The sequence below is a fragment of the Phacochoerus africanus genome, chromosome 1 (genome assembly GCF_016906955.1).
Source record: "Phacochoerus africanus isolate WHEZ1 chromosome 1, ROS_Pafr_v1, whole genome shotgun sequence".
Classification (NCBI taxonomy): Eukaryota; Metazoa; Chordata; class Mammalia; order Artiodactyla; family Suidae; genus Phacochoerus; species Phacochoerus africanus.
In genome coordinates this window covers 82,377,858-82,404,784 of record NC_062544.1, presented here as the reverse complement: position 1 = coordinate 82,404,784, position 26,927 = coordinate 82,377,858, and the positions used below count along the sequence as shown (strand labels likewise).

Genomic DNA, 26,927 nt, shown 5'->3' with positions numbered 1-26,927 from the left:
AAGGGGGTGGATATACACATTCACTGGTCAACCCTTCCCCCAGCAGGCACTCCGACCCCAGGCTGAGTGTAGCTCTGGATCTTCATCATTTTGCTTTGAGGTTGTCTTCATACCAGCCAACTGGAAGGGGGAAAGGGATGACAATTATGAATATACCTGCTGTAAACATCCATTTGCAGGTTTTTGGGTGGGCATAAGTTTTCAACTCCTCTGAGTATATACCAGGGGACAGGATTGCTGGATCGTTTGGTAAGGGTATATCTAGTTTTGTCAGAAATCACCAAACTGTTCTCCAAAGTGGCTGTGCCATTTTTCATTCGCACTAAAAATTAATGAGAGTTCCTGATGCTCCATCTCCTCACCAGCATGTGGTGGTGTCAGTGTTTTGCATTTTGGCCATTTGAATAAAAATGTTGTGATATCTAGTTATTTTCATTTGCAATTCCCTAGTGATATGTGATGTGGAGCATCTTTTCATAGGATTATTTGTCATCCATAAATCCTCTTTGAGGTGTCCATTAAGGTCTCTGGCCCATTATTTAATTGTGTTGCTTGTTTCCTTACTGTTTAATTTTATAGAGTTCTTAGTATATTTTGGATAAGAATCCTTTCTCAGATATGTCTTTTGCAAATATTTTCTACTAGTCTTCAGCTTGTCTTCTTATTCTTTTGACATTGTTGTTCACAGATCAGAAGTTTTAATTTTAATGAAGTCCAACTTTTCCATTATTTCTTTCATGGGTGCTACTTTTGGTTGTTGTAGCTAATAATTCATTGCCAAATCCAAGGCCATCTAGCTTTTATTCTTTGTTGTCTTCTAATGTTTTATAATATTGTGTTTGTATTTAGGTTTGTGCTTCATTTTGAGTAATTTGTGAAGATCAGGTCTCTGTCTAGATTGTCTTTTTCCTTTGTTTGTGAATGTCCACTTGTTAGCACTATTTGTTAAAAAAGATTATCTTTTCTTCACTGTATGGCTTTTGATCCTTTGTTAAAGATCAATTGACTATATTTATGTGGGTCTATTTCTGAGCTCTCTACTCTGTTCCAGGGATCTGTTATGTTTTTACCAGTATAGGCAGACTTTGTTTTATTGTGCTTCAGAGATACTGTTTTTCACAAATTGGAAGTGTGTTGCAATCCTGCACTGAGCAAGCCTATCAGCCATCTTTCCAACTGCATTTGTTCACATTTTTCACATTTTGCTAATTCAAAATGTTATATTTCAAATCCTCCACTAGCAAAAAGATTAGGAACTCCCTAAAAACTCAGATGATGGTTAGCATTTTTTAGCAATAAAGTGTTTTTTAAATTAAAGTTATGTATATAAGGGTTTTTTTTTTTAGACATAATGCTATTGCACACTTATACCACAGTATAGTATAAACGTAATTTTTATATGCACTCAGAAACCACAAACTTTATGTGACTTGCTTTATTGTGATATTTGCTTTACTGCAGTAGTTTGCAACCAAACCCACAGTATCTCTGAGGTCTGCCTTACGTTGTCTTGATTATTATAGCTTTATAGTAAATCTCAAAGTTGGATGGTGTCAGTCCTCTAACATTTTCTTCTCCTTTGATATTGTTGGCTGTTCTGGATCTTTTGCCTTCCGATATAAACTTTAGAGTCAGTTTGTTAGTATCCACAAAATAACTTGCTGAGATTTTGATTGGGGTTCTACTGAATTTATAGATCAAGTTAGGAAGAATTGACATCTTGACAATATTGAGTCTTCTTATCCATGAACATAAAACATAATTCTTATTTCTTTCATTGGAGTTTTGTTGTTATTTTCCCCATATAGATCTTGTACATGTTTTGTTAGATTTATTAGCCAGTATTTAATTTGGGGGTGCTAATGTAAATGGTATCATGTTTTTAATTTCAAATTTCACTCATTCACTGGTGGTATATAGGAAAGTGATTGATTTTGTATATTAACCTTGTATCCCACAACCTTGCTATAATTGTTTATTCGTTTCAGGATTGTTTTTTTGATTCAGATTTTCTACATAGGTGATTATGTTACATATGAACAAAGACCACTGATTTCTCACTTCCCAATATTTATGTTTAACATTTTCTTTTCCTTTATTTAAAAAAATTTTTTTGGTGTTTTGTTTTGTTTTGTTTTTTCAGGGCTGCACCTATGGCATATGGAGATTCTCAGGTTAGGGGTCTAATAGGAGCTGTTGCCGCCAGCCTATGCCAGAGCCACAGCAATGCCAGATCTGAGCCATGTCTGCAACCTACACCACAGCTTACGGCAATGCCGGATTCTTAACCCACTGAGTGAGGCCAAGGATTGAACCTACAACCTCATGGTTCCTAGTCAGATTCACTTCTGCTGCTCCATGACGGGAACTCTTTTTTTTTTTTTTTTGGTTTGGTCTTTATTTTTTTTCATTCTTAAAAGGTAATACTCATTTCTCCTAAACCCGACTCCCAAACTTTGGCAACCATCAATCTTTCTCTGTATAAGATTGGTTATTTGGGTTATTTGTCTTTTCTTTTAGATTCCACATATAGGAGAGATCAAAACAATATTTGTCTTTCTCTGGCTGACTTATTTCACTTAGTATAATGCCCTCAAGTTCTATCCATGTTGTTGCTGCAAGTGGCAAGATTTCATTCTTTTTTATGACTGAATAATATTCCATTGTGTATATATACTTCACAATTTCTTTATTTGTTCATCCATCAGTGGATACTTAGGTTGTCTCTATATCTTGGTTATTGTAAATAGTCCTGCAGTGATCACAGTGTGCATATATCTTTTGAAGTTAGTGTCTTCATTTTCTTCATTTCACTGCAGAAGTGAAATTGCTGGATCACATAGTAGTTCCATGTTTAATTTTTTAAGGAAACTGCATACTGTTTTCCACAGTGGCTGTACCAATTTACATTCCCATGAGCAGTGCATGAGGGTTCTCCTTTCTCCTCAGCGACAAATTGTTATTTCTTGTCCATTCTAACAGGAGTGAGGTGATCTCATAGTGGCTTTGATTTGCATTTCCCTGATGATTAATAATGTTGGACATCTTTCCATGTGCCTGTTGGCCATCTGTATGACTTCTTTGGAAAAATGTCTATACAGATCTGTTGACCATTTTTAACCGAATTGTTTGTTTATTTGTATTGCAGGTGGTCTTTATATATTTTGCATATTAACCCCTTATCAGATATGGATTGCAAATATTTTCTCCCATTCAGTAGGTTGCCTTTTTATTTTATTGATGGTTCCTGAAAACATCACCTCAAACATATTGGCAAGAGCTTCCCAGAAGTAGAATTGCTGGGTCTCAGGGTATGAGAATGTTCAGTTTTATAAGACAGTGCCAAACTGTTTTCCAAAGTGGTAGTACCAATTTGCACTTCCACCAACAATGTTTGTGCAGTTCTGTTTATCCACATTCTTTCTGGTACTTGATTTTGTCAGACTTTTAAATTTTTGTCAACTATAAAATGATATCTCAGTGTGATCTTGATTTGTATTTCCCTGAGCACAAAGAATTTGAATATTTCTTCATATGGTTAGTTTCCATGTGTTTTTTAATTCTGTTTTTCATTCATTTTTTGGCACATTTTCTTTTGGGTTATCTATTCCCAGAAATTCTAGGAATACTTATATATTTTTGATGCCAGTTTTTACTGATTTTTTTGAATATCCTTTTCAAATATGTAACCCATATTTCCATTTTCTTTCAGACATCTTTAAACATATGTTTTCATTCTAATATAATAAAATTTATTATTTTTTGGAGCTTCCTGTGTCTTGTTTAAGAAATTCTTCCCTACCCCTAACCAAGGTCAGAAATATATCCAACTCTGGTTTTTACCTAATGTTTACAAGTTTTGCTTTTAATGTTTAAAAACATCATCCATCTGTAGTCGACTTTTATGTACAGTGTGAAAGAGAGGTCCAATTTAACCTATTTCCATGTAAGTAACTATTCCCCTCCCATCCTACTGATCTACCAAGGTAACTACTCATGGGCGTGTCTGGGCAGTCTATTTCATTCTTTTAGTAAAGTTTTATGAACTATGCTATCATTCTTTTACAGATTTTAGTGTTTACTTTTTGGTATTTGATATATTGATGCTATGTTACTTTGACTCTTCTAAAAAATTGTTATATTTTCTAGTTGCTTGTTGCCTATACATGGAAATGCGATTGACTCTTTATCTTGATGCTTTATGAAGACATCTTGAATACTGGTTATTTTCAATAATTTGTCTATAGATGTAGACAGTCATGTCACTTGTAAACAATGACAGTTATATTTGTTCTTACTCTCTTTTAAAACCTTGTGGCTTTAATTTTGCCAGAACCTTGGGGTGAAAGAGGAGCCAACTTTATGGTTCTTAGTTTTAAAGAAAATACTTTAAAATACTTCATATTTTCCCATTCAGATGGTATATACTGCAAATTTTTAAAAATATATCCGTTATTAAGTTAAGTTTCCTTCTACTCCTACTTTGCTACATTTTTTTAAAATTACAAATTGATGGGATGGTTTTGCTTTCATATTTATAGTTTATATCCTTTAGTCTCTTGATTTGGCTAGTATTCTCTAATTTTTAAAATCATATTCATTTAGTTATTTTTTCATTTTTCATCAATACAGTATTGTTTATTTTTTAAATTTTTATAAAATTGTTAATGGTTTATTTCCAATAGCCATTATTACAAAAATTGCATATATTCCCTGTGTTGTACAAGGCATCCTTGAGCCTATCCTGCATCCAATAATTTGTACTTTCAACTCCCCTACCCATATATTGCCCCCCACATACATAATGGTAACCACTAGTTTTTTCTCTGTATTGGTGAGTTGGCTTCCTTTTTGTTATGTTCACTAGTTTGTTGTATTTTTTAGATTCCACAAATAAGTGATATCATGCAATATTCGTCTTTCTCTTTTTGACTTATTTCACTTAGCATAATACTTGCTCAAGTCCATTCATGTTGCTGCAAATGGCAAAATTTCATTCTTTTTAATGGCTGAGTATTATTCTATTGTATACCACATCTTTTTTATCCATTCATCTATTTACGGACACATATTGCTTTCATATCCTAGCAATTGTAAATAATGCTGCTATGAACAGTATCTTTTCAGATTAGTGTTTTTGGTTTTCTTTGAATTGCTGGGTCATATGGTAGTCCTATTTTTCATTTTTTGAGAAACCTCCATACTGTTTTCCATGATGGCTGCACCAATTTTTATTCCCACCGACAGTGTATAAGGGTACCCTTTTTCCACATCCTTGCCACCATTTATTGTTTGTGTTCTCTTTGATAAACTTTCTGACAGGTAGGAGGTGTTATCTCATTGTAGTTTTGATTTGCATTTCCCTGATGATGCCTGTTGGCCATCTGCATTTTCTCTTTGGAAAAATATATTTTCTTAATTTTTTCGGGGGTGGGGGGCCACATGTGCAGCATATGGAAATTCCCAGGCTAGGCGTCTAACCAGAACTGCAGCTGTCAGCCTATACCACAGCCACAGCAACACCAAATCTGTGCCATGTCTGTGACCTACACCTCATTTCTTGGCAAAGCTGGATCCATTAACCCACTGAATAAGGCCAGGGATTGAACTCACATGCTCATGGATGCTAGTCGGGCTCTTAACCTGCTTCTTAACCTGAGCCACCACAGGAACTCCTGGAAAAATATATTTTCTAATTTTAAAATATCCTTGCATACCTGAGATAAACCCAACTTGATAGTGGTGTATTATCTTTTTTGTACACTGAAGGAGTTGAGTTGCTAATGTTTTATTTAGGATTTTTTTATGTTTATATTAATGAGAAAAATGGGCCTTTAATTTTTCTTTCTCTTACATGTCCTTAACTGGTTTGCGTATCAACATTATATTAGCTCCCTGTAAATGAAGGGCTAATATTCATCTTTATCTAGTCTCTGAAATAATTTATAAAAGATTCAGTTGATCTGTTTCTTAAAATTTTGGCAGAACTTTCCAATAAAGCCATCTGGGCCTAAGGTTCTCTTCCTGTGAATATTTTAAACTACCGCTTCAATTTTTTAAAAGTCTTTTCCTTATGTATAGTTATGTCTCCTTTTTCATTTATGTAGTTGCCTGTTTGTATCTGTTCTCTTTTTTTGATCAATCTATTGAGTTTTTTGTTTTCAAAACTTAATTTTATCTTTTTTAAACTGAAGTATAGCTGATTTACAATGTGTTAGTTTCAGGTATACAGCAAAGTGATTCAGTTATACAAACATATATATATTTTTATCAGATTCTTTTTCCTTATGGGTTATAAGATATTGAGTACAGTTTCCTGTGCTATACAGTAGGTCCTTGTTGCTTATCTGTTTTTATACAGTAGTATGTATATGTTAATCCTAAATTCCTAATCTATCCTCTCTTCATCTTTTTTTAAATTTGCTTAATTAATTGAATTTTCTAAGTTTTAGTACTTTAGTACCTCTAAAATACTTTTGTATTTATTCTGTAATTTTTACAATTTCTAAATTGGGCACTTAATTCCCAGTGAATTGTTGAAATTTTAGTTCCCTTAAGTTTATGCTATGAGGTCTGGGAGGGCTCCGGCTCCTGGAAAAGATAAGTAGTCAGGACAGGCTCCTTCTCAGGCGGAGGACCTGCAGGGGGCGTTGTCTGGGGGAGGCAGCTACCTCCATCAGATTGTTTCAAAACGTGAGCTCTGTATCTCAATGCGCTCTTGGCTTAATTGTCCATTTTTTTCCCCTTCTTCTAGTACTATTTGTTAGATCACAGAACCCTTAACGTGTGGAATTGCTAAAATTTAGAGAGAATGTAACCCTTGTGCTTCAGATGAGGACCATACAGAAGTGAGGTGGTGTTATGTAAAGTCACGCGACAGTTTAGGAACTGAGTGAAACCCAGGTCATGAGACTTTATAGCTGATGCCCTTTTTGCTGAGCCAAGCACCCCTGAACCGGGGAGAGTGTGCATTTTAAAGTGCCAAGGTCTCCTGCATGACCTTGTTCAAATACAGTACACTTACTTACACAGCCTCTTTTTGTGATTCCAGAAAATGCGTTTGGGGCATAGTGTGACACAAACAGTAAAACTATGAAACTGGCTTGGCCCCAGAGCGCTCATGTATTTGCTCACCACCATTGATTCAATGTTTACTTGTTCTTGTCGTGTGCCAAGGATTTCTCCCACAGCATTTCAACATGAACTTAAGCCTCACTGTGAATATTTTTCTTTCTCCCTTTTGACTTTGGGGATGAAGGAAGGGAAATCCCGAAGAGCTCAGGGGTTAAATAAGCAAACAACCATTTATCTTGAACTTTGTGGCACAGATTCAGTGTTGCTTCTTATGAAACAAAAGTTGACAATGTTCTTATTTCTGAAGAAAACTAAAATTGGTAATTAGAAATGGTGTTTCCTGCATGTTCATTTTAAAGGAAAGAAAGGGCATTTACCTTCATTCTGTTGAAGTCTTTTTTGTATCCCTTCTGGGCTTTTAATATTTTGTCAAAGACATGTCCTAGATTATGTACTGGCTCATAAGGGGCAGAGGTTGCCCTGAAACCCCTGGTTCTTAACAGCCTCCAGAGAGGTGTTGCACAAGTTCTAAACAATTTGGGTTTGAAGCCAGGATTGGGTGGTTTTGTTGCTTTTGCAGCTGTAGTTTAAATTAGAAACACTCTACTTTCTCAACAGAAAGTTTACAGAGATCCAGATTTTTTTCACTTACTTCTTTGTTTAATTGAGTTTTTATTAACATACATTTTTAATATTGTGTTAGTTTCAGGTTACAACATAATGACTTGATATTTTTATACATTATGAAATTGTCACCACCATCCATCAGCTACCATACATCCCATAAATGTTGTTACAATGTTACTGACTATATTTCCTATGTGTGTGTACATCCCTGTGACATTTATTTTATAGCTGGAAGTTTGTACCTGTTAATCTCCTTCACCTATTTTGCCCATCCCACACCCCCAGGTCCCCTCTGGCAATAACCAGTTTGCTCTCTGTCTCTATGAGTCTGTCTCTGTTTTTGTTCATTTGTTTCATTGTTTTGATTCCACATATAAGTGAATTCAGACAGTATTTGTTTCTCTGTGACTTATTCCATCCATAGATGGGTGGATAAAGAAAATGTATATATTCAATGGAATAAAACTCAGCCATAAGAAGGAATGAAACCTTGCCGTCTGCAACAACATGGATGGACCTTGAGGGTATTATGCTAAGAGATCTAGATTTTTTCAAAGCCTTTTTATATCATAGAACTTCTAAAAAAGATGTATTATCCTCTGCTTGCTTGAATCAGAATGAATGCAGTACTACAAAATTCTGATTTTTAAAGAGATCTGTACCTTTTGAGAGGGTGTCTATAAGAAGACGAAATCAATTTGTTATATTAAGATGGGATGTACCATGATTTTGGAATCTAATATCCAGCACAAATGAACATCTCCTCAGAAAAGAAAATCATGGACTTGGAGAAGAGACTTGTGGCTGCCTGATGGGAGGGGGAGGGAGGGGGAGGGAGGGGGAGGGATCGGGAGCTTGGGCTTATCAGACACAACTTAGAATAGATTTACAAGGAGATCCTGCTGAATAGCATTGAGAACTTTGTCTAGATACTCATGTTGCAACAGAAGAAAGGGTGGGGGAAAAATGTAATTGTAATGTATGCATGTAAGGATAACCTGACCCCCTTGCTGTACAGTGGGAAAATAAAAAAAATTATAAAAAAATAAATAAATAAATAAATTTTATGTTGTTAATGTTAAATACATATCTTCTTCATTCTCCCTTTATGTCTTTGAGAATTTGCAATTTTTATTTTAAATATTTGGATATGTAAAAAAATTTTTGTATATTGATTTTTATTTTTTTCCATTATAGCTTGTTTACAGTGTTCTGTCAATTTTCTACCGTATAGCATGGTGACCCAGTTATACATACATGTATACATTCTTTTTTCTTACATTAACATGCTCCATCATAAGTGACCAGACATAGTTCCCAGTACTACACAGCAGGATCTCATTGCTAATCCATTCCAAAGGCAATAGTCTGCTTCTATTAACCCCAAGCACCCCATCCATCCCACTTAAGTATACAAATCCTGGCCATCTCTGATAGTAGAACAATAGACAGATTATAGGCAACCCATCCATGTTTTGATGCGGTAAAAATGAACCCAAGCTTCCCCAAGCATATGTGTCACACACATAAATCAGGGCACATCAACACTTCAAGAGCCCTTTTCAATGGGCTTCCACGTTGTATAGCCTTACAGCACTTCAAATTTTGCATTCCATTTAAAGGATGCAAGAAAATTATTTTACTTTCCCCCCAAAAAAACTCAACTTTTTTTAAAAAGTTGTATTGAAGTGTAGTTGACTTACAGTGTTGTGGATAATTTCTGCTCTGCAACAAAGTAATGGAGTTATACATGTAAATGTATCCATTCTTTTTCAGATTCTTTTCCCACATAGACCATTACAGAATATTGGGTAGAGTTCCCTGTGGTATACAGCAGGTCCCCATTGACCTATCATCCCATATACCACAGCTAGCATATGCCAATCCCAAATCCTCAATCCATCATTCCCCCCACCATCTGACCCCTTTGGTAACCAAAATGTACCCATAGTATTGACCACTTGCATGGGGAAATTTCCAGATGCTGCATGCATCATCTGGAACTTTTGGAACTTTTGTGGCCTTACCTAATCCTCACTTTTCTATCCTGGTTTTAATGTCCATTCCACACTACTTTCTTCCCATCTTTGGCATTTATTCTACAGAGTATCCTGAAGCCTCTACTCTTTTATCTCTTATAACTCCTAAAAACAGCACTCATTTATAAAGCTCATAACATAAACAGAAAAGGAGCATAAAGCAGAAGGCCCTGGTTTTGAAAATCAAAAACAAAAAGACACAGAAACAAGTATCAATATCTCCTAATACTTAGAAAAAAGACAGAGAACCAGGTAACTTGGGATTCAGAGGAACCGAATTTTACAGTCCAGATTTTAGAGTCAGACAGATGCAGGCTCTAGTCTTAACTGTGGCCCATTTTATCCATGTGACCTTGAGTCACATGCCCCTTCATGAACCTGTTTCTTTATCTGCAAAACAGGAACAGTAATATGACTTGCTTCTAGGTTTGCTGTTTGACATCAAACATGAGAACAAGTGTAAAGCTGTTGTACAGGGCATGGCACACAGTCAGGGCTCCCCAAATGGTAGAATTTATTATTTTTATAAATCTGTACAGAGAGGAAGACTTGGTTTTCACTTTGGACAATCCACTTTGGAAATAAAGTTCTTCCAAAATAAAAGGTTGGACTGAAAACAACCTCTTAAGAGCCCCTTCCAGTTTACTGATTTTCTCTGAAATGGGATGGATAAATTGACTTCCAGCCTGAAAAGCTGATATCATCTAGGCTTCCTCTGAAGGAACAGAACAGAGTCCAAAATTCCAGAATGTCAGAGAGACGATGGAGTAGGTGAGGAAATGGGGATGGAACTTTTCATGGCAAAGTTCCTTTTTCTGAAAGGGTGAAATATTGCACAATAAGAGCCTCTCTGACAAGGAGTGAGTTAGCCATATGTATCAAATACACATTTCAGTAAGAATTAAGCAAGAAACAAGAAATACTAGTTTATTAACACAGACCAATTCATTTTTTTGTTCAATAGATGAACGATTAATTAAAATAATTTATTAAAATATTTATGCTTAATTAAAATATTTATTGTCAATATCTTTAATATCCTATTTTATCCCATAAAACAAATCATTCAAGATTGCTGGAAATACTTTAAGCCAAACTAGAATCAGAAAACCCTTGCGTCATGTGATTCTAGATAGTTGGAACCAAAATGGCAAAAATCCATCATTCTGAGGAGCAAAGTATCAATGGAATATGGAGGGTCACTAATTTTTTTATGTCTTCTCTCAAATTTGAGAATAAGGGGAGACATGGTTACCTTTCTAATTAAAGTAGGAAAAAGAGAAAAGAGAACCTTGACCAATACCTAGAACTACTACTCAAAGAGGAAACACGCCTATGTGTTCATGACAGAGAAATTAAAAATCACATCTTAGACCGTGTCCCAAATGTGAACTCTGAATTGTCTTGGCAATAAGTGGACAGAAGGTGACACTAGGGTACAGGGAAAATGATTCATAGGAACACAGCAATATTAGGTGGCACTAGAATGCATCTGGCTGCTTCTACTGACAATCCAAAATCTCATGTTTTTAGAGGGTCTGGGGGCCAGGAGAAGCTTTTATAAATCTGTAAATGTCGGTGGTTCGTTTTTCTCTAGGGCACAGATCAAAAGGTTGCGGAACCTCAGAAATTCCTTGTCTCCAGTTATACCCAGTTCATTATATAATTGTGTGTGCTCTTGTGTGTATGAATCTTAATTTCCCAAATAATATTATTCCAATAATAATAATTTTAGATGTTTATATTTTTGCCTTTTCAGATTTCAAGTTGTTGATTTTTCAGGTTATAATATGAAAATGCTGCTGGTTTTTTTCCTCATGATAATTTGTGCCCATGTTTCTGTCAACCAACATCCTGGTAAGAAAAAAAACTGAAAAGAATTCTTTTCCTCTGTTTTCATTATGGGAAATATATAATATATGAGTTTGACTTGCTTAATAGTTAAGAGCTTTGTTTTGCTGTTTTGATTTTGATGATGGTCAGGGTGGGAGTGACCACTCACTCTTTTGCTGTCACCCCATGTTCCTTTGAAGATCATTTGTTTCTGGATCTTATTCCCTGTTAACAATAGGAAATTATGAGATTTGTTTTCTTGTCCTCAGTTTCAACTCTTCCTAGGTCTTCTGGGAGGTTGCATGAAAATTCTCTCTTAATATTAGGTTCAGACCTGGAAAATTTGAAATGTCTCTTCCTAATTTGTTTGTGCCAAAACATTGTCTTGGTTAAGCATCAGGATTTTGCTCCAATTTAAACTGTTTGTCTGCTTATTGTAAAGAAAGTGCTTTTACCCTGAAGAGAGCTCAAGAGCCATCCACTGTCTGTCAGCAATCCATGTCCAATCCACTTGAAGGCAAAAAACTGGCCTCACCTTCAAGGCCTCTGCCACTTCTTACATAATCCCTTTTTTTTTTTTTTTTTTTTTGCTTTTTAAGGATGCAACTGCAGCATATGGAAGTTCTCAGGCTAGGGGTCAAATCGGAGCTACAGTTGCTGGCCTATGCCACAGCCACAACAATGCCAGATTTGAGCCTCGTCTGCCAACTACACCACAGCTCATGGCAACCCTGGATCCTTAACCCACTGAGCAAGACCAGGAATTGAACATGCATTCTCACAGATACTAGTCGGATTCATTTCTGCTGCACCACAACAGGAACTCCCACATAATCCATTCTTATAACTGGTCACTTCTTGTCCAGGGCCACCTAGACTGGCTTTTCCAGTTTTCTCAAGGACTCTGACATTGGAAGCAAGTTTTCTAAAGGGATGCATTAGACTTTGCCCTGCAAACATTTTCCTTTGTTGCCTCAGTGGGCCTGATGTTAAGCTTTTTAAAAGACAATGTTCTTTCCCTATTTGCTCCATGGTTCAGATACAGTGATGGGCCTGATTAGAACTGAAATCTGCCTCATGTGCAGTGCTTCAGTTCTTTTCTGCCCACAAGGTTTGGGGATCTGTCCATGAAAGGAAAGGTCACTTTTGGTCACAGTCAGACCTGGCAGGCAGGGCTCACCCTGCAGTCCTCAGATGGGTTCCAAAATTCTCTTGGAGGAAGATGTTGGTTGGCCCTCAATTAAGTTTTCCCCTGAGATTCTGCTGGCTATATGATCATCAAAGGAATCCCAAAATAGTTGAAATCAGGTAGTTTAGAAGAAAAAAAATAGTTTTAATTCACTTTGCCTTAATCAGACTGCTCCAAAAAGAATTAAATAACAAGCAGGGGTGCTAAAGCTGGTTTCTTAGCAGTTGCAGACAGGAAAAATTCTTTTAATTTGATTAGAATTTATCTAGTAACTCTTTTAGAGCATCAGAATCTGAGAGTTAGGAGGGACCTTGGATATTTTCTATTCATTTTAAAGGTGAGAAAACAGGCCTAAGTATATTGAATGGCTTGAGAGTGCTAGAATGATTAGCTAATAACAAAGACAGGGCTCCCATTACTTGTTCAATGACACTGTATTTTCTTAAACATACACCATCCAAACATACACAGATATTTCCCTCTCTTTCCTGGACAAGAAATGGATCTTACAGTATAGTGGTGAGAGTTCTGAATTCAAACCAGCAGACTGACCACCAGCGAATGACATTTTGTGCTTGAACCCAATTCTCTGTCACATGAAAATATGATTCTACATACCTAGCATCAAAGCTGGTATTGAACAAAGCCTTAAAATTCAGCAAAGTATTGTATTCCTATATAAAAATTATATTCATAATAGAAACTAAACCTATAATTTCTTTCCCGACCTAAAGTATACTAGTTCCTATCACATTTTACATATGTGAGAATAAATTTACCAATTATAATGCTCACTCATGACTCATCAAAAAATATTGCCAATAACTTTAAAATAAATTAAGACAATTTCATATTTCTGATTTTAGAGGTTTCTTTTAAACTTCATCAATTTGACATTTTGGAATACAAAACTAATATGTTTATAAGTTAATCAGATCATTTGTTGCATTGCTTAAATGGAAATCACAATGAAAGGCTATTTTTCAGAAATTTCCAAACAAATTTGATTTTATTTTTTGATGAAAATTTTTATCCTGTTGATAGAAATTAAGGTCAAATTATGAAAGAAAAAAAGACACAAGAGGAAATTGTCCACTAAAAGTATAAAAATTGAAGAATTTTTTTACCTCACTATGTTTACCTATTTGTAATTAATTCCTTGCAAAGTGATGCTTAATTTTGTGATCAGTTCAAATGAGAGAGCATATAAAAGAATCAGCCCAAGAAACAGACATTTATTTTTCTTAAGAGAATGCGTATTACTTTCAGTTCCTTGGAAAGGAAATACAAATACAGGTAATGGAGGAAAGTAAATTTCTTTCCCATGTAGTTGACATTAAACTTGGTAGTAAATTTTTGAAGTTTGCTTTATTTCTATGTTTTTCTCTGGGTTTGCAGGCCCTGAGTATGCCGATGTGGTGTTTCTGGTGGACAGCTCCGACCATCTGGGAATTAAATCCTTCCCATGGGTGAAGATGTTCATCAACAAGATGATCAGCAGCCTCCCCATAGAAGCCGACAAGTACCGCGTGGGCTTGGCCCAGTACAGCGATGGGCTCCATAATGAATTCCAACTCAGCACCTTCAAGAGCAAAGGCCCCATGCTGAACCACCTCAAGAAGAACTTTGGGTTCCTGGGTGGCTCCCTGCGCATTGGAAATGCACTCCAGGAGGTACACAGGACCTACTTCTCCAGTAGGAGGGACAGGAAACAGTTTCCCCCCATCCTGGTGGTCATGGCTTCGGCTGAGTCCGAGGATGCCGTGGAAGAGGCTGCTGAGGCCCTGCGCAAAGATGGAGTGAGGATCATCTCTGTGGGGATGCAGAGGGTGTCTGAGGAGACCCTGAAGGCCATGGCCACAGGCCAGTTCCGCTACAACCTCCGAACAGTCAGAGACCTCAGCGCCTTCTCCCAAAACATGACACAGATCCTCAAGGATGTGGCTCAGTACAAGGATGGAACAGTCAATGACATTCTTGTGGAAGGTGGGTTTAGCAGCAGGTGTAAGGATGATGATAAGATGCTTTTGAAGATCAACATGAGAAAAGATTTAAGACTTTGTGAGCATTTCTTTCCCCAAAAGCTGGGCTGCATTTTCAGATGTTAAATGTAGAACGGCTGAATATAGAATGGCCAGTGATTGTGGCCGTTGTAAATTCATTGAACTTGGTAAGCCCTGGTTTTTCAAGTTTCACTTATGGTATTGCCCGTCATTCACAGGCTTCTTAAAACTCATGAACACCTACTCCCTGCCACCTAGCTATCTGAGCTTTCTCCCTGGACTTCACTTACTATGTAGCTTTATTCCTGGTTCATTTGAAAGTCAATTTGCTCCTAAAGAAATACTTGACTCCTGAAGCCATATAACATCATACAGAATGTTAGAGCTCAAAACCACTTCCAGGAGTCCAAGCCCCCTGTTCCTCAGATAGGAACATGCAGGCACTCTTAGAGGTGATGTGACCTGCCAAGGGCCCAGCTGCAGTCTGGCATCAGAGTCTGTCCTGTTGTTTCAGCCCCGTGCTACCCCTTGCTGCAGCTCTGTTCTAAATTAGCTTCTCCTTGTTCTGCTCAACACCAACATGCTGCTCTGGTCTGTCCCCTTCTACTATTCTATTATCAAGAATGGCCAAGAGTTTATGAACATAAAGAGAGGGACAGGGGAGGGCTAGTAAAAAAAATTTGCTCTAAGTATACAAGTCCAAATAAATGATGTAGGAAACTCACATTATGTCTGATTAAGTCGGTTTGGATGTGATGACATATATAATTGTCTCTTGATTGAGAAAGCTTTTCTTGTAGTGATCTATGAAAATATTAAACTTATTACCAGCATCTTTCCCCAATAAAATTTTGGAACATCAATTGCTTAAGCATGTTTGTGCTATAACTACTGATATTAATAGTTATTTTTAATACAGTATAGTAGCTTCTGTTCATTGAGTGATTTTCATGTGCCAGGCCCCATGCTAAGCTCATGATTTTATTTAATCCCCATAAGAACTCTATGAGGTCAATATTTTGAACAATATTTTCCCATTGGTTTTTAAATTTTTTTAATTTTTAAAATTTTTTTATTGAAGCATAGTTGATTTCCAATATCATGTTCGTTTTAGGTGTATAGCACAGCGATTCAGTTATATATACATATATATGTATAACTATATATACATATAGCTATATATGTTATACATATACAGATTCTCTTCCCTTATAGGTTACAAGATATTGAGTAGAGTTCCCTATGCTACACAGTATGTCCTTGTTGGTTGTCTAGTTTATATATAGTAGTGTGTATATGTTAATCCCAACTTTCTAATTTATCCCTCTCCCACCCCCCCTTCCCCTTTGGTAACCATTCCTTTGTTTTCTATATCTCTTTCTGTTTTGTAAATAAGTTCATTTGTATCATATATTAGATTCCACATATAAGTGATGTCACACGCTATTTTTCTTTATCTATCTGACTTACTTCACTTAGTATGATCATCTCAAGGTCCATTCGTGTGGCATGATTTCATTCTTTTTTATGGCTGAGTAATATTATATATACCACATCTTCTTTATTCATTCATATGTGAGATTAATATTCTTGTTATCTTTATTTTATAGAGGTGGAAATTGAAGCTGGGAGATTAGCTAGCTCCAATCTTGGAACCCAGGACCCTCTGATCTCAGATTCATAATCATTTTGCACACTTCCTTCCTTCTTGACATGCATAACCAAACTAAGGTAGAGTTCTCCATGCCTTCTAATGCTGAGCCTCCAACTAAAACTGTGCCTGTTTATTCCTTGCCCACAGTTTGCAAAGGTTCTTCTGTGGCTGATGTTGTGTTCCTGTTGGATGTATCCATCAACGGCAGCTGGGAGGATTTTGACTATCTTAAAGAATTCCTGGAAGAAAGTGTGTCTGCTCTGGACATCAAGGAAAACTGCATGAGGGTCAGCCTCGTGGCCTATAGCAATGAGACAAAGGTGCTTAACCCGCTGAGCAGGGGCATAAACAAGTCGGAGATTCTCCAGCACATCCAGAGCCTCTCTCCCCGGACTGGGAAGGTCTACACCGGAGCTGCCTTGAGAAAGATCAGGAAGGATGTCTTCACTGCACAGAATGGCAGTCGGAAGAATCAGGGGGTGCCTCAGATTGCTGTGCTGGTGACCCACAGCCCATCAGCGGACAACGTGACCAAGGCTGCCGTGAACCTCCGGCGCCAAGGGGTGACCGTCTTCACCCTGGGCATGGAGGGGGCCAGCGACACCCAGCTGGAGAAGATCGCCTCTCACCCTGCCGAGCAGTACATCTCCAAACTGAAAAGCTTCTCTGACCTGGCTGCCCACAACAAGACGTTTCTGAAGAAGCTGAGAAAACAGATAACTCATACTGTCTCTGTCCTATCTGAACGGACTGAAACCCTCAAATCTGGTAAAGCCCTTTGCTGAGAGAAGGATTATTCCCATTCTTTTCCTTTTTTTTTTTTTTTTTTTGGCTTCTGCATGTTCTATCTACAAAAGGGTTTGGCAGGTATGATGTAGGGAACGAAAGTGATTTCCTGGCTTTTTACTTTATCTTGATAATATGAAGTGTAAATTGGGGGAGAATAAAAGCTATCAAGGTGGGGAAGGATTTCCCCTTTTTTTTCTCTTGTGCAGCTTTATTTGGATTCCTTATTACTTCCTAACACCCCAGAATACCTTCCTTTATTCTTTATCCCCCTGCACTTTTTTGTTTCTCGCCTTTGCCACATATTTCCCTGTTCTTTCCTTTGTTTATTTTTTCTTTGTGTACTTTTTTTCTCCCTCCTCTTCTTCCCTCAGCCTCAAATTCCAATAGAGAAAAAACAGGAAGCATGATTTGGATTGAAGACAAGGTAGTTTATTGGAAAATACTATTCTAGTATCTGTGAGTTTAGCTAGAGAGAAAGAGCACAATGTATTTTGTATGTTTCATATATACACATGAACGCCATATTAATATTTTATGTGTGTGCTATATACATATACATGCATCCTTCAACAAATATTTATAGCATATTGACATAAAGGTGTCATTGCCCTACAGAAGTAAGGCCACTGACAATACCCTTAGTTGTGTCAATTGACTAGGAGTGGATGAGGAATAAATAATTTGATCAAGATTTCAAGAGAGCTCCTGTGTCCACCAAGTCATTAAATACCTTCTCTAGTTCTCAACACACCAATTGACCTTTTGCCAGCAGTTATGCACTGATAAGTCACTTGTGAAAATCATCTTCAAGTTTTTTTCTAATCTTTTGCTATATCCAGATTGAGCCTGAATCTTGGCAGAGAATAACACAAATCTTCTTAAAATGTCAGAAACAATTATTTTGGCCCACTGCTAAGATTCCCCTAAGGCAAACCAGCAGCACAGGCCTAGAAGCTGTTTCCCAATTTTCTGTCTCATGAGGTCAAATTTACCCCTCTTCCCATCTGCTCCTTTCTCCAGCACATGTGCCCTAATGCCACACTCAATTTTGGGGTTGCATTTTAGGTTGTGTGGACACTGAAGAAGCCGACATCTACCTGCTCATCGATGGCTCTGGGAGCACCCAGGCCACAGACTTCCAGGAAATGAAGACCTTCCTGTCAGATGTTGTAGGAATGTTCAACATCGCTCCCCAGAAAGTGCGGGTCGGGGCTGTCCAGTATGCCGACCGCTGGGACTTGGAATTTGAGATCAATAAGTACACAAACAAGCACGATGTGGGAAAGGCCATTGAGAATATCAGGCAGATGGGCGGCAACACAAACACAGGTGCAGCCCTGAACTTCACCCTGGGGCTGCTGCAGAAAGCGAAGCAGCAGCGGGGAAACAGAGTCCCATACCACCTGGTGGTCCTGACCAATGGTGTGTCCCAGGACAGCATCGTGGGGCCAGCAAACAGGCTAAGAGAGGAGCTGGTCCATATCTATGCCATTGGGGTCAAGGAGGCCAACCAAACACAGCTGCGTGAAATCACAGGCGAAGAGAAGCGGGTGTACTACGTGCATGACTTTGATGCCTTGAAAGATATAAAAAACCAGGTTGTTCAAGAAATCTGTGCTGAAGAAGGTAAGGGAAGTGATGGCCTTGCCTTTGGACTTCATCTCCCAAATTGCCTTTCTGCAGTATTTAAAAAAATTTTTTAAATATAGTTGTGTTCATTTCTGCCATACAGCAAAGTGATTCAGTTATATTTATTCAGTTATATATACATATATTATTTTTGATATTCTTTTCCATGATGGTTTAATCACAGGACATTGAATATAATTCCCTGTGCTATACAGTAGGACCTCGTCGTTTATCCATTCTATATATAAGTTTGTATCTGCTTCCTTTTTGACACTGCAGATGTGAAGAAATAGCATAAATGTCCAAGTTGAGATGTGTTGACCTGTGAAGCTGTTTATTCTCTAGATCAAAACAAAGGGCCCATAATGGTGCTGCTCTAATTATTATATGAAGCATAAGAATGACATTTGAAAGCATTTGTATTAACTAGCTCCTAATAAGTATGAATTAACTTCTTCCTATAAATTGCTGCAGGGATAGATCTATGATTAGACACTGCATTGTGATATGATCAAATGCTTTCTGATTTTAAGGAGTATTTCAGGTTTATTTAAATTGCTTTCTAATTAAACTTGTATGAAATCATCTAGAGCTGGATCAGTAGTTTTCTGTGAGGGGTGATTTTGCCCCTTCAGGGAATAGTTGCCAATTTTGGTGGTCACAATTAGAGAAGTGCTCCTGGCATCTAATAGATGGAAAAGGTGCTGTTAAACATCCTACAGTATTCTACAGTGCATGGATTGCCTTCCACAATAAAAACTTTCCAGCCCCAAATGTTAATAGTGCTGAGCTTGAGAAACCCTTAGTTATATACTAAAGCAAATTACAAAGTAATTGTCTTCAATGCTTTATTTATATGCTAACAACCCTTACCAAGAACACATTTAACTTTAAAATTATTTGTGTTTTGGATCTTCCTGTTGACTCTTACTCTTTTTACATGAAGCCAACTTGAATAAAAATCTCCTCTCTCCCATGCAGCCTGCAAAGAGATGAAGGCTGACATCATGTTTCTGGTGGACAGTTCTGGCAGTATAGGACTTGAAAACTTCATCAAAATGAAGACATTTATGAAAAACCTGGTGAGCAAATCTAAGATTGGACCAGATCGGGTGCAGGTTGGCGTAGTCCAATTCAGTGGTGACAATAAGGAAGAGTTTCAGCTTGATAGATACATGTCCCAGAGTGAGATTGCAGATGCGATAGACAGAATGGCTCACATTGGACAAAATACCTGCACCGGGAGTGCCTTGACCTTCGTGTCTCAGTACTTCAGCCCTGCCAAGGGGGCCCGGCCCAATGTCAGGAAGTTCCTCATCCTCATCACAGACGGTGAAGCTCAGGACGTAGTCAAGGGCCCGGCAGCGGAACTTAGGCAAAAAGGCATCATTATCTACTCCGTGGGGGTGTTTGGCTCCAATGTCACCCAGCTCGAGGAGATCAGCGGGAGACCTGAGATGGTTTTTTATGTTGAAAATTTTGACATTCTGCAGCACATTGAAGATGATCTTGTTTTTGGGATCTGCAGCCCCCGTGAAGGTAGGCATGAGCATATCCACTAGGGGGAGTTATCCAAACACCATACATCCATGTTAGTCATTGTTTCTTGAACTAAACAGGTTACTATTTGAACACTGTAAGCTATTTGTTTAATTGAAATGTTTATCCTAGTGGCTTTTTGCCTGCATGTAAAAATGCAGTTTCAAAAGAACTGTGAAATTAGATGGTAAGGAACAATTCTGATCCATCTAGATTCACTCCCATTTGTAGATAAAGCACTGGGGTGATGCATCCTCTGTTTTAGAAAAAATGGTATCTGACCAGGTTTTAGGTCTGGTCCCCTAGAAACAGAAGTTGAGTTGGGGATTCTTGTGGAGGTGATTTATCATGGAGATATTTTCAGAAGAGGAGTAAGGACAGCAGGAGTAGAAGTCAAGTAAGGAGGTGATCTCAGGTGGAGTCCAGCCTCAGCCTGATTGCTTAGGGAGCACTGGAGCATGAGTTACATCACAGAGTCAGCTCCCCCTTGGGGCCTGGGCCCAGCCTCATATAATCTGAGTTTGGGGGCTACATGTAGCCCACTCACCAACAGTAGGGGCATAACTTCCTGGGCAAAGTGGCTCCCCTTTGACCCAACATCCTCTACATATGTTTGCTAATTTTACAATTTTTAAAAACCAATGCTTATGTAAAATGAGATAATATTTGTAAGAACACTTTGATATTTGTTAAATCTTAAAAAGGAGGGGTATAATATAGGACCTGGATGCTTCAAAGGAAATAAATAGGGTAGTCACCATTGTGTTCCCAGGAAACTGCAGAGTAAAGGAAGTGATAGAAACAAAAGTTCAGCAAATAAAAGGGACCCATGGGGCTTGATGACAGGGGCATTCTGACAAACCTCTATGAAGGAGATGGCTCTTAACGGAGTTTTGAACAAAAGGAAAGACATGGTTCTGTTCAAATTTCATTGGAAGGTTAGGTGACTGCAGTCTGTTTTGTGGAAAGAGAAATTCACCTAGATTGTGTGTCCTGGTGACTCTACCCAGGAAAAGTCTGACCTCTTTGAAAGATGTCAACACTGAGCAGTGCACCCCCCAGCACCCTAGGTTATTCAAGCAGGCTCTCCTGGGCAGCTAAAGGACAGAGGGACATAGTTTCTTCTTTTGCAGACCCTAGCTTTCTGGAGAATTTGCTCATGGCTCTGTACACATGGCCTCTGCTCAGTGGGGTAAGTGCATTGCCTGTAGGATTTGCAACAGCCCTGCCATGCAGCAAGCAAGTGGCTGCCAAAGAAGGGAATGTGGTGAGCGTCCAGAAGCAGGGGTTGGGGGGGGGGAACCTTCCCACAATTCCATTTCTACAGAATGGATGAGTTAACATTTGGAACACATCTTTCCAAGGCCTATAAAAAGATTGTGCTACATAAGCAATAAATCATTCACTGCCTCACAATTCCATTTCTCCAGAATAAGTGAGTGGGAATTTGGAACTCTGCACCGCCAGATAGAACACGCCACACACACAGATCAAGTACCAGTTGGGTCTTTCATTGTCCCAATTTTGCTTGTTTGTGGCACTGACCTCACATTTTAAAAGTTAATGAGAATGTCATGCTAGTACCATTTGGTTGAAATGGGCTTCTTTCTATGATGAAGTGTGAGATGGGCTTCTTTCTATGATGACGCCCAATCATGAATAGAATGTTTCAAGGAAATCAAAAAGGGAGAAAAGCTAACCCTGAAAAGTCAGCCATCATATAACCATGAAAAAATATACACAGCTGCCACATTCATTTTCATCTGGTCAGTTCCCCCAAGGTTTATTTTAAGAATGAAATCTCATTATCCCTATGGCTTAAAAAAAAATAGACAAATTTGCATAAATTGAAGCATATGTTGAAGGTACAGTTCATATGGAAAATTTACACAGAATTGTGATTTCTTCTTTGGGTCCAAAAGCACTTGAGATGTTTATTCCTGATGATCCTGTGACTGTCCCCACTCCCTGCAGCAGGCTTCCCATCACATCTGCCTTGCCCTAAATGAGCATTACTATGTACTGGCAGCTCAAATGTATGTGTGCTGTGTCTGTTATCCAGTGAGCAGACAGTGCAACAATGTACAGCCTGATCTCATGGAGGGAAGACACTGGCTCTTAAAAAGAAGGTGGGGGAAATTGCCCCCCTGATATGCAAAGCCAATCTTGTTGGGTTTTCCTTTTTCACCCTCTTCTAGAATGCAAGCGCATTGAAGTTTTAGATGTCGTGTTTGTAATTGACAGCTCTGGCAGCATTGACCATGATGAGTATAATATCATGAAGGACTTTATGATTGGCTTGGTGAAAAAAGCTGATGTAGGCAAGAATCAGGTCCGGTTCGGGGCTCTGAAGTATGCCAAAAACCCGGAGGTTCTGTTTTATCTGGATAGACTTGGCACAAAATGGGAGGTGATCTCCGAGCTCCAGAACGACCAGCCCATTGGAGGCGACACTTACACTGCCAAGGCCCTGGGCTTCTCAGACCACATGTTCACCGAAGATAGGGGCAGCCGCCTGCACCAAGGGGTCCCCCAGGTCCTCATAGTGATCACTGATGGGAAATCCCATGATGCTGATGAGCTCAATGCCACTGCCAAGGCTTTGCGGGACAAGGGCATTCTCGTCTTGGCCGTGGGGATTGAAGGTGCCAATGTTGAGGAGCTGCTGGCCATGGCAGGATCCAGCGACAAGTACTTCTTTGTGGAAACCTTTGGAGGCCTGAAAGGGATATTTTCAGATGTGTCCACCAGTGTGTGTAACTCTTCCAAAGTAGGTAAGTCTCATCCATTAATTTTTTCTTATTTATCAGCAGAGAACCAAATATGGGAGAAACCAAAGCAGTAGCCCTCAGGAGCAAGTTCTCCAGAGAGGAGGAATTAATGGGTTGGTAGAACTTCTCACTTTGTAGAAACTCAGGTTGGAAAGACCTCAAGGACGTTTCATTCAGCCTCTACGACTTTCCTGCTCACTTCCATCTCAACTCTTCCAATGATGGGAAATTCACCATTTTTGAAAAGGCTTTTATTTATTGGAACACATATTTGTGTACATGCCACTTTCACCCACTGGTTCTCCCTCCTTCTCTTTACACAAGACATTAAATTCCTCTCTTCCTAAGAACCAGCAACCATTGCCTGAAGTCCTTTCTCCTGCAGTCTGGAAGTTTCCTATTCCTTCACCTGTCTCTGTTACAGCACAAACTCATTTAAAACATGATGCCCAATGTTCAACTCTTGATTTTCGCCTCAGATGTTTCCAAAGCAGAGTGCTAATGGGCCTTCTTTTGCCCTGGATGCTCTGTTTCTATTCTGGCAGCTGGAAATTATATTGCTGCTTCTATGTATATATGTATTCATTCATTCAGTGGCCATTTTATACTTTATATGTATGTATAATGGTTTTTATTTTTTCCATAATAGCTGATTTACAGTGTTCTGTCAATTTTCTACTGTATGGCATGGTGACCCGGTTACACATACATGTATACATTCTTTTTTCTCACATTATCATGCTCCATCTTAAGTGACTAGACATCATTCCCAGTACTACACAGCAGGATCTCATTGCTGTTCCATTCCAAGGGAGATTGTGGTCCATTAAAATTCCTTAGTAGTTGTATTAGGATGTGTTTTACTAAATATACTAAGTATTTTTAATAGATGAATTAAGGTTCATCCAGGATTCCAATATCTTGGTACAGTTCCTTCCTGTTTCTCATGTGCCTTGTTTCCTGAACATGCAGCTACTATCTTTTTCTTTCACAAAACTAACAAAATCCACCTGGATCTCACCAAAAACTAGGACGAATCTCTTACTTTTTGCTGGCCAATGCCTAAAAATCAATCTGCCTTTTTCCAGACCACTGTAGAAATTGAAATTGAATTTTTGTACTGAAAGTCCTCCCTTGGGCATAAAAAGGCTCTTTATTTCCTTTGTTTGAATCTGAAACAAAAGAATTTAATGAACTAACCAATTCCTAAATGCTCTATTGACGACATTTCTTATCTCTTCCTCGCTTCTCTCAGCTGAAGGAAACTCAGACATCTTTAATCTTTTCTGAGGCTAAAATGAGAACTAATAAAGTTAGGTCAGTGGTGAGCTCTCTGGGGAATTCAAGGAAATGATAATGCTTACCAGAAGGCAAAGGAACACACAGAAGCATGTGCCAAGCATAATTCATTCATTGGCCATGGTCTTTCACATTCTTTCTGTTTTGTATTTGCTGTGTTAAGACAAGGGAAGCCTCTCTAAACCCTACCACATTGTTCAAAAACATTTGTTCAAAAACTAAATCTGAGTTTTCATACCAAAATAGGGGAAACAATGTAGGTTCTGTCTTTCAAGGGTCCTACAGAGTAAATTTTAAACTACTGTCAAATGCAGATTGTATTACACTAGTTAGCTAAATAAATAAATAAAGATTTTATTTCCAAAAAAAAAAATTCTCAAGTAGATCTTTTTGCCTCTATATACCAGAAAGTGGGCTGATTAAGAGTCAAACAGACTATAATACAAGCTGGAAATCATGATTCTCAAACCTCAATTTGCCCTAATAAAAGAGGGTAACAAACTAGAAAAGCATTTATTGGCTCAACTGGCCAATGAGGCCAAGTCAGTAATATAGACCATCTGCCTCTTTCTTTGACTCCCTACGTGGATGTGTGTCATTTTTGTTTTTACTTGCTATGCTACTGCTGTCACTGGGATTTCTAAAAGAGTTAAGATAGGGAAGAACAAGTTTTCTGTCACACCACCCCCAGTTCTCCAGCATCTGGAAATAGAAAATGGTGTGAGACCAGAAGGAAAAGCCAAGAGAAGCCTAAAAAGATGTAGAAATTGTTCATGCCTCATGCCACCTTTAGGAACCAAAGATTTTTGTTTTCTCTTCAGTGAATGAGCCCACAAGATGGTGGGACCTTATGTCAACTTTCAGAAATATCGTTTCTGGAGTTCCCATCCTGGCACGGCAGAAACGAATCCAACTAGGAACCATGAGGTTTCAGATTTGATCTCTGGCCTCGCTCAGTGGGCTAAGGATCCAGTGTTGCTGTGAACTGTGGTGTAGGTCGCAGATGCGGCTTGGATCCCACATTGTGGTTGCTGTGGTGTAGGCCAGCATCTGTAGCTCCAATAAGGCCCTTAGCCTGGGAATTTCCATATGCCACGAGTGCGGCCCTAAAAAGCAAAAAAAAAAAAAAAAAGAAAAGAAAAAAATATCATTTCTTTCTAGCTGCAAACATTTAACTTACTCCTGCTAGGTTGGAGAAACAGTAACAGTCCGATTTTGTTGTGGTGTTGTATTCTTTGTAGATTGTGAAATTGAAAAGGTCGATCTCGTGTTCCTCCTGGATGGTTCAAATAGCATCCATCCAGAAGACTTCAAGAAGATGAAGAATTTCTTGGCGTCTGTCGTTCAAGACTTTGATGTCAGTGTCAACAGAGTGCAGATAGGAGCTGCACAGTTCAGTCACACCTACCGGCCAGAGTTTCCCCTGGGAATGTTCACCGGCAAAAAGGAGATCTCATTTCAGATTGAGAACATCCAGCAAATCTTCGGATACACGCACATTGGTGAAGCGCTCCGGCAGGTGGGGCACTACTTCCGGCCAGACACGGGCAGCAGGATCAATGCAGGGACCCCACAGGTGCTGCTGGTCCTCACGGACGGCAAGTCCCAAGATGAGGTGGCTCAGGCCGCCGAAGAGCTGAGACACAAAGGTATCGATATTTACTCCGTGGGCATTGGAGATGTGGATGACCAACAGCTCGTTCAGATCACCGGCACCGCAGATAAAAAACTGACAGTGCACAGCTTTGACGAACTGAGGAAGGTCAAGAAGAGGATCGTTCGCAACATTTGTACCTCAGGGGGCGACAGCAGTGAGTATTCCAGTGTCCTTCACGTTTGTTCCTCCCCTGGGGCCATTGGGAGAGTGTGTCTCTGGTTTTCAAAATGAGCTTTTCACAGTTTTCAAGGTTTTTTTTTTGTGTGTGTGTGGCTTGCATATTGAGAAACAGGATGTTGGAGAGACTGTGTCCTTTTTTCTCCCCATCTCCTGGGAGCACATGCCCCCTCTGAAAATGGAAATGTCCTTGCTTCTAAAGGTGTGAGGAAAGGGCTGTCGTTTACGTGCTGGATGGGTCTCAAAGAAATAAACTATTTGACACATTTGGGTTGCCTGGCAACGAGGCTGCCAAGCACTGTGTTGAGGGAGCATCTTTAGAAATTTAGAGCTTTGTTATGAAACTTCTCTGAAGAAGTTGGTAAATGTCTTCTGAAGAAAATTAGCACATTTTGTTATTTTTCCGCTGGATAGAAGGCAGGATCTTAAATGAGAGAGAACTTTTTCTATTTTTATAAAAATCCCCACTAGGTTGGCTGTGATTCTGTATAACTACCTAATGGTAAATAGTAACCCTGGATTTCCATGAGGAAGACAACCTAATAGGCAGCTTCGGAGATGGACAACTAGGCTACAAATCCCTACTTGATGACCATTTTTTCTTGGACAAGTGGCTTAACATTTCTCAGTTTAATTTTCTCATTTGT

At 38.7% G+C, this 26,927-nt stretch overlaps 1 protein-coding gene across 1 annotated transcript in view; it reads left to right on the top strand.

Annotated features, from left to right (window-relative positions):
• Positions 1 to 11,518: 11,518 nt before the first annotated feature.
• The window catches only part of COL6A6 (collagen type VI alpha 6 chain), a 130,049-nt gene continuing 114,640 nt past the window's right edge, over positions 11,519 to 26,927 (top strand). The window contains exons 1-7 of the mRNA XM_047768382.1: positions 11,519 to 11,597; positions 14,161 to 14,748; positions 16,567 to 17,187; positions 18,274 to 18,834; positions 19,819 to 20,376; positions 22,575 to 23,150; positions 25,688 to 26,257. Coding sequence (XP_047624338.1) covers positions 11,531 to 11,597; positions 14,161 to 14,748; positions 16,567 to 17,187; positions 18,274 to 18,834; positions 19,819 to 20,376; positions 22,575 to 23,150; positions 25,688 to 26,257 — 3,541 coding nt within the window. The 5' untranslated portion in view covers positions 11,519 to 11,530. The remainder of the gene's footprint in view (positions 11,598 to 14,160; positions 14,749 to 16,566; positions 17,188 to 18,273; positions 18,835 to 19,818; positions 20,377 to 22,574; positions 23,151 to 25,687; positions 26,258 to 26,927) is intronic.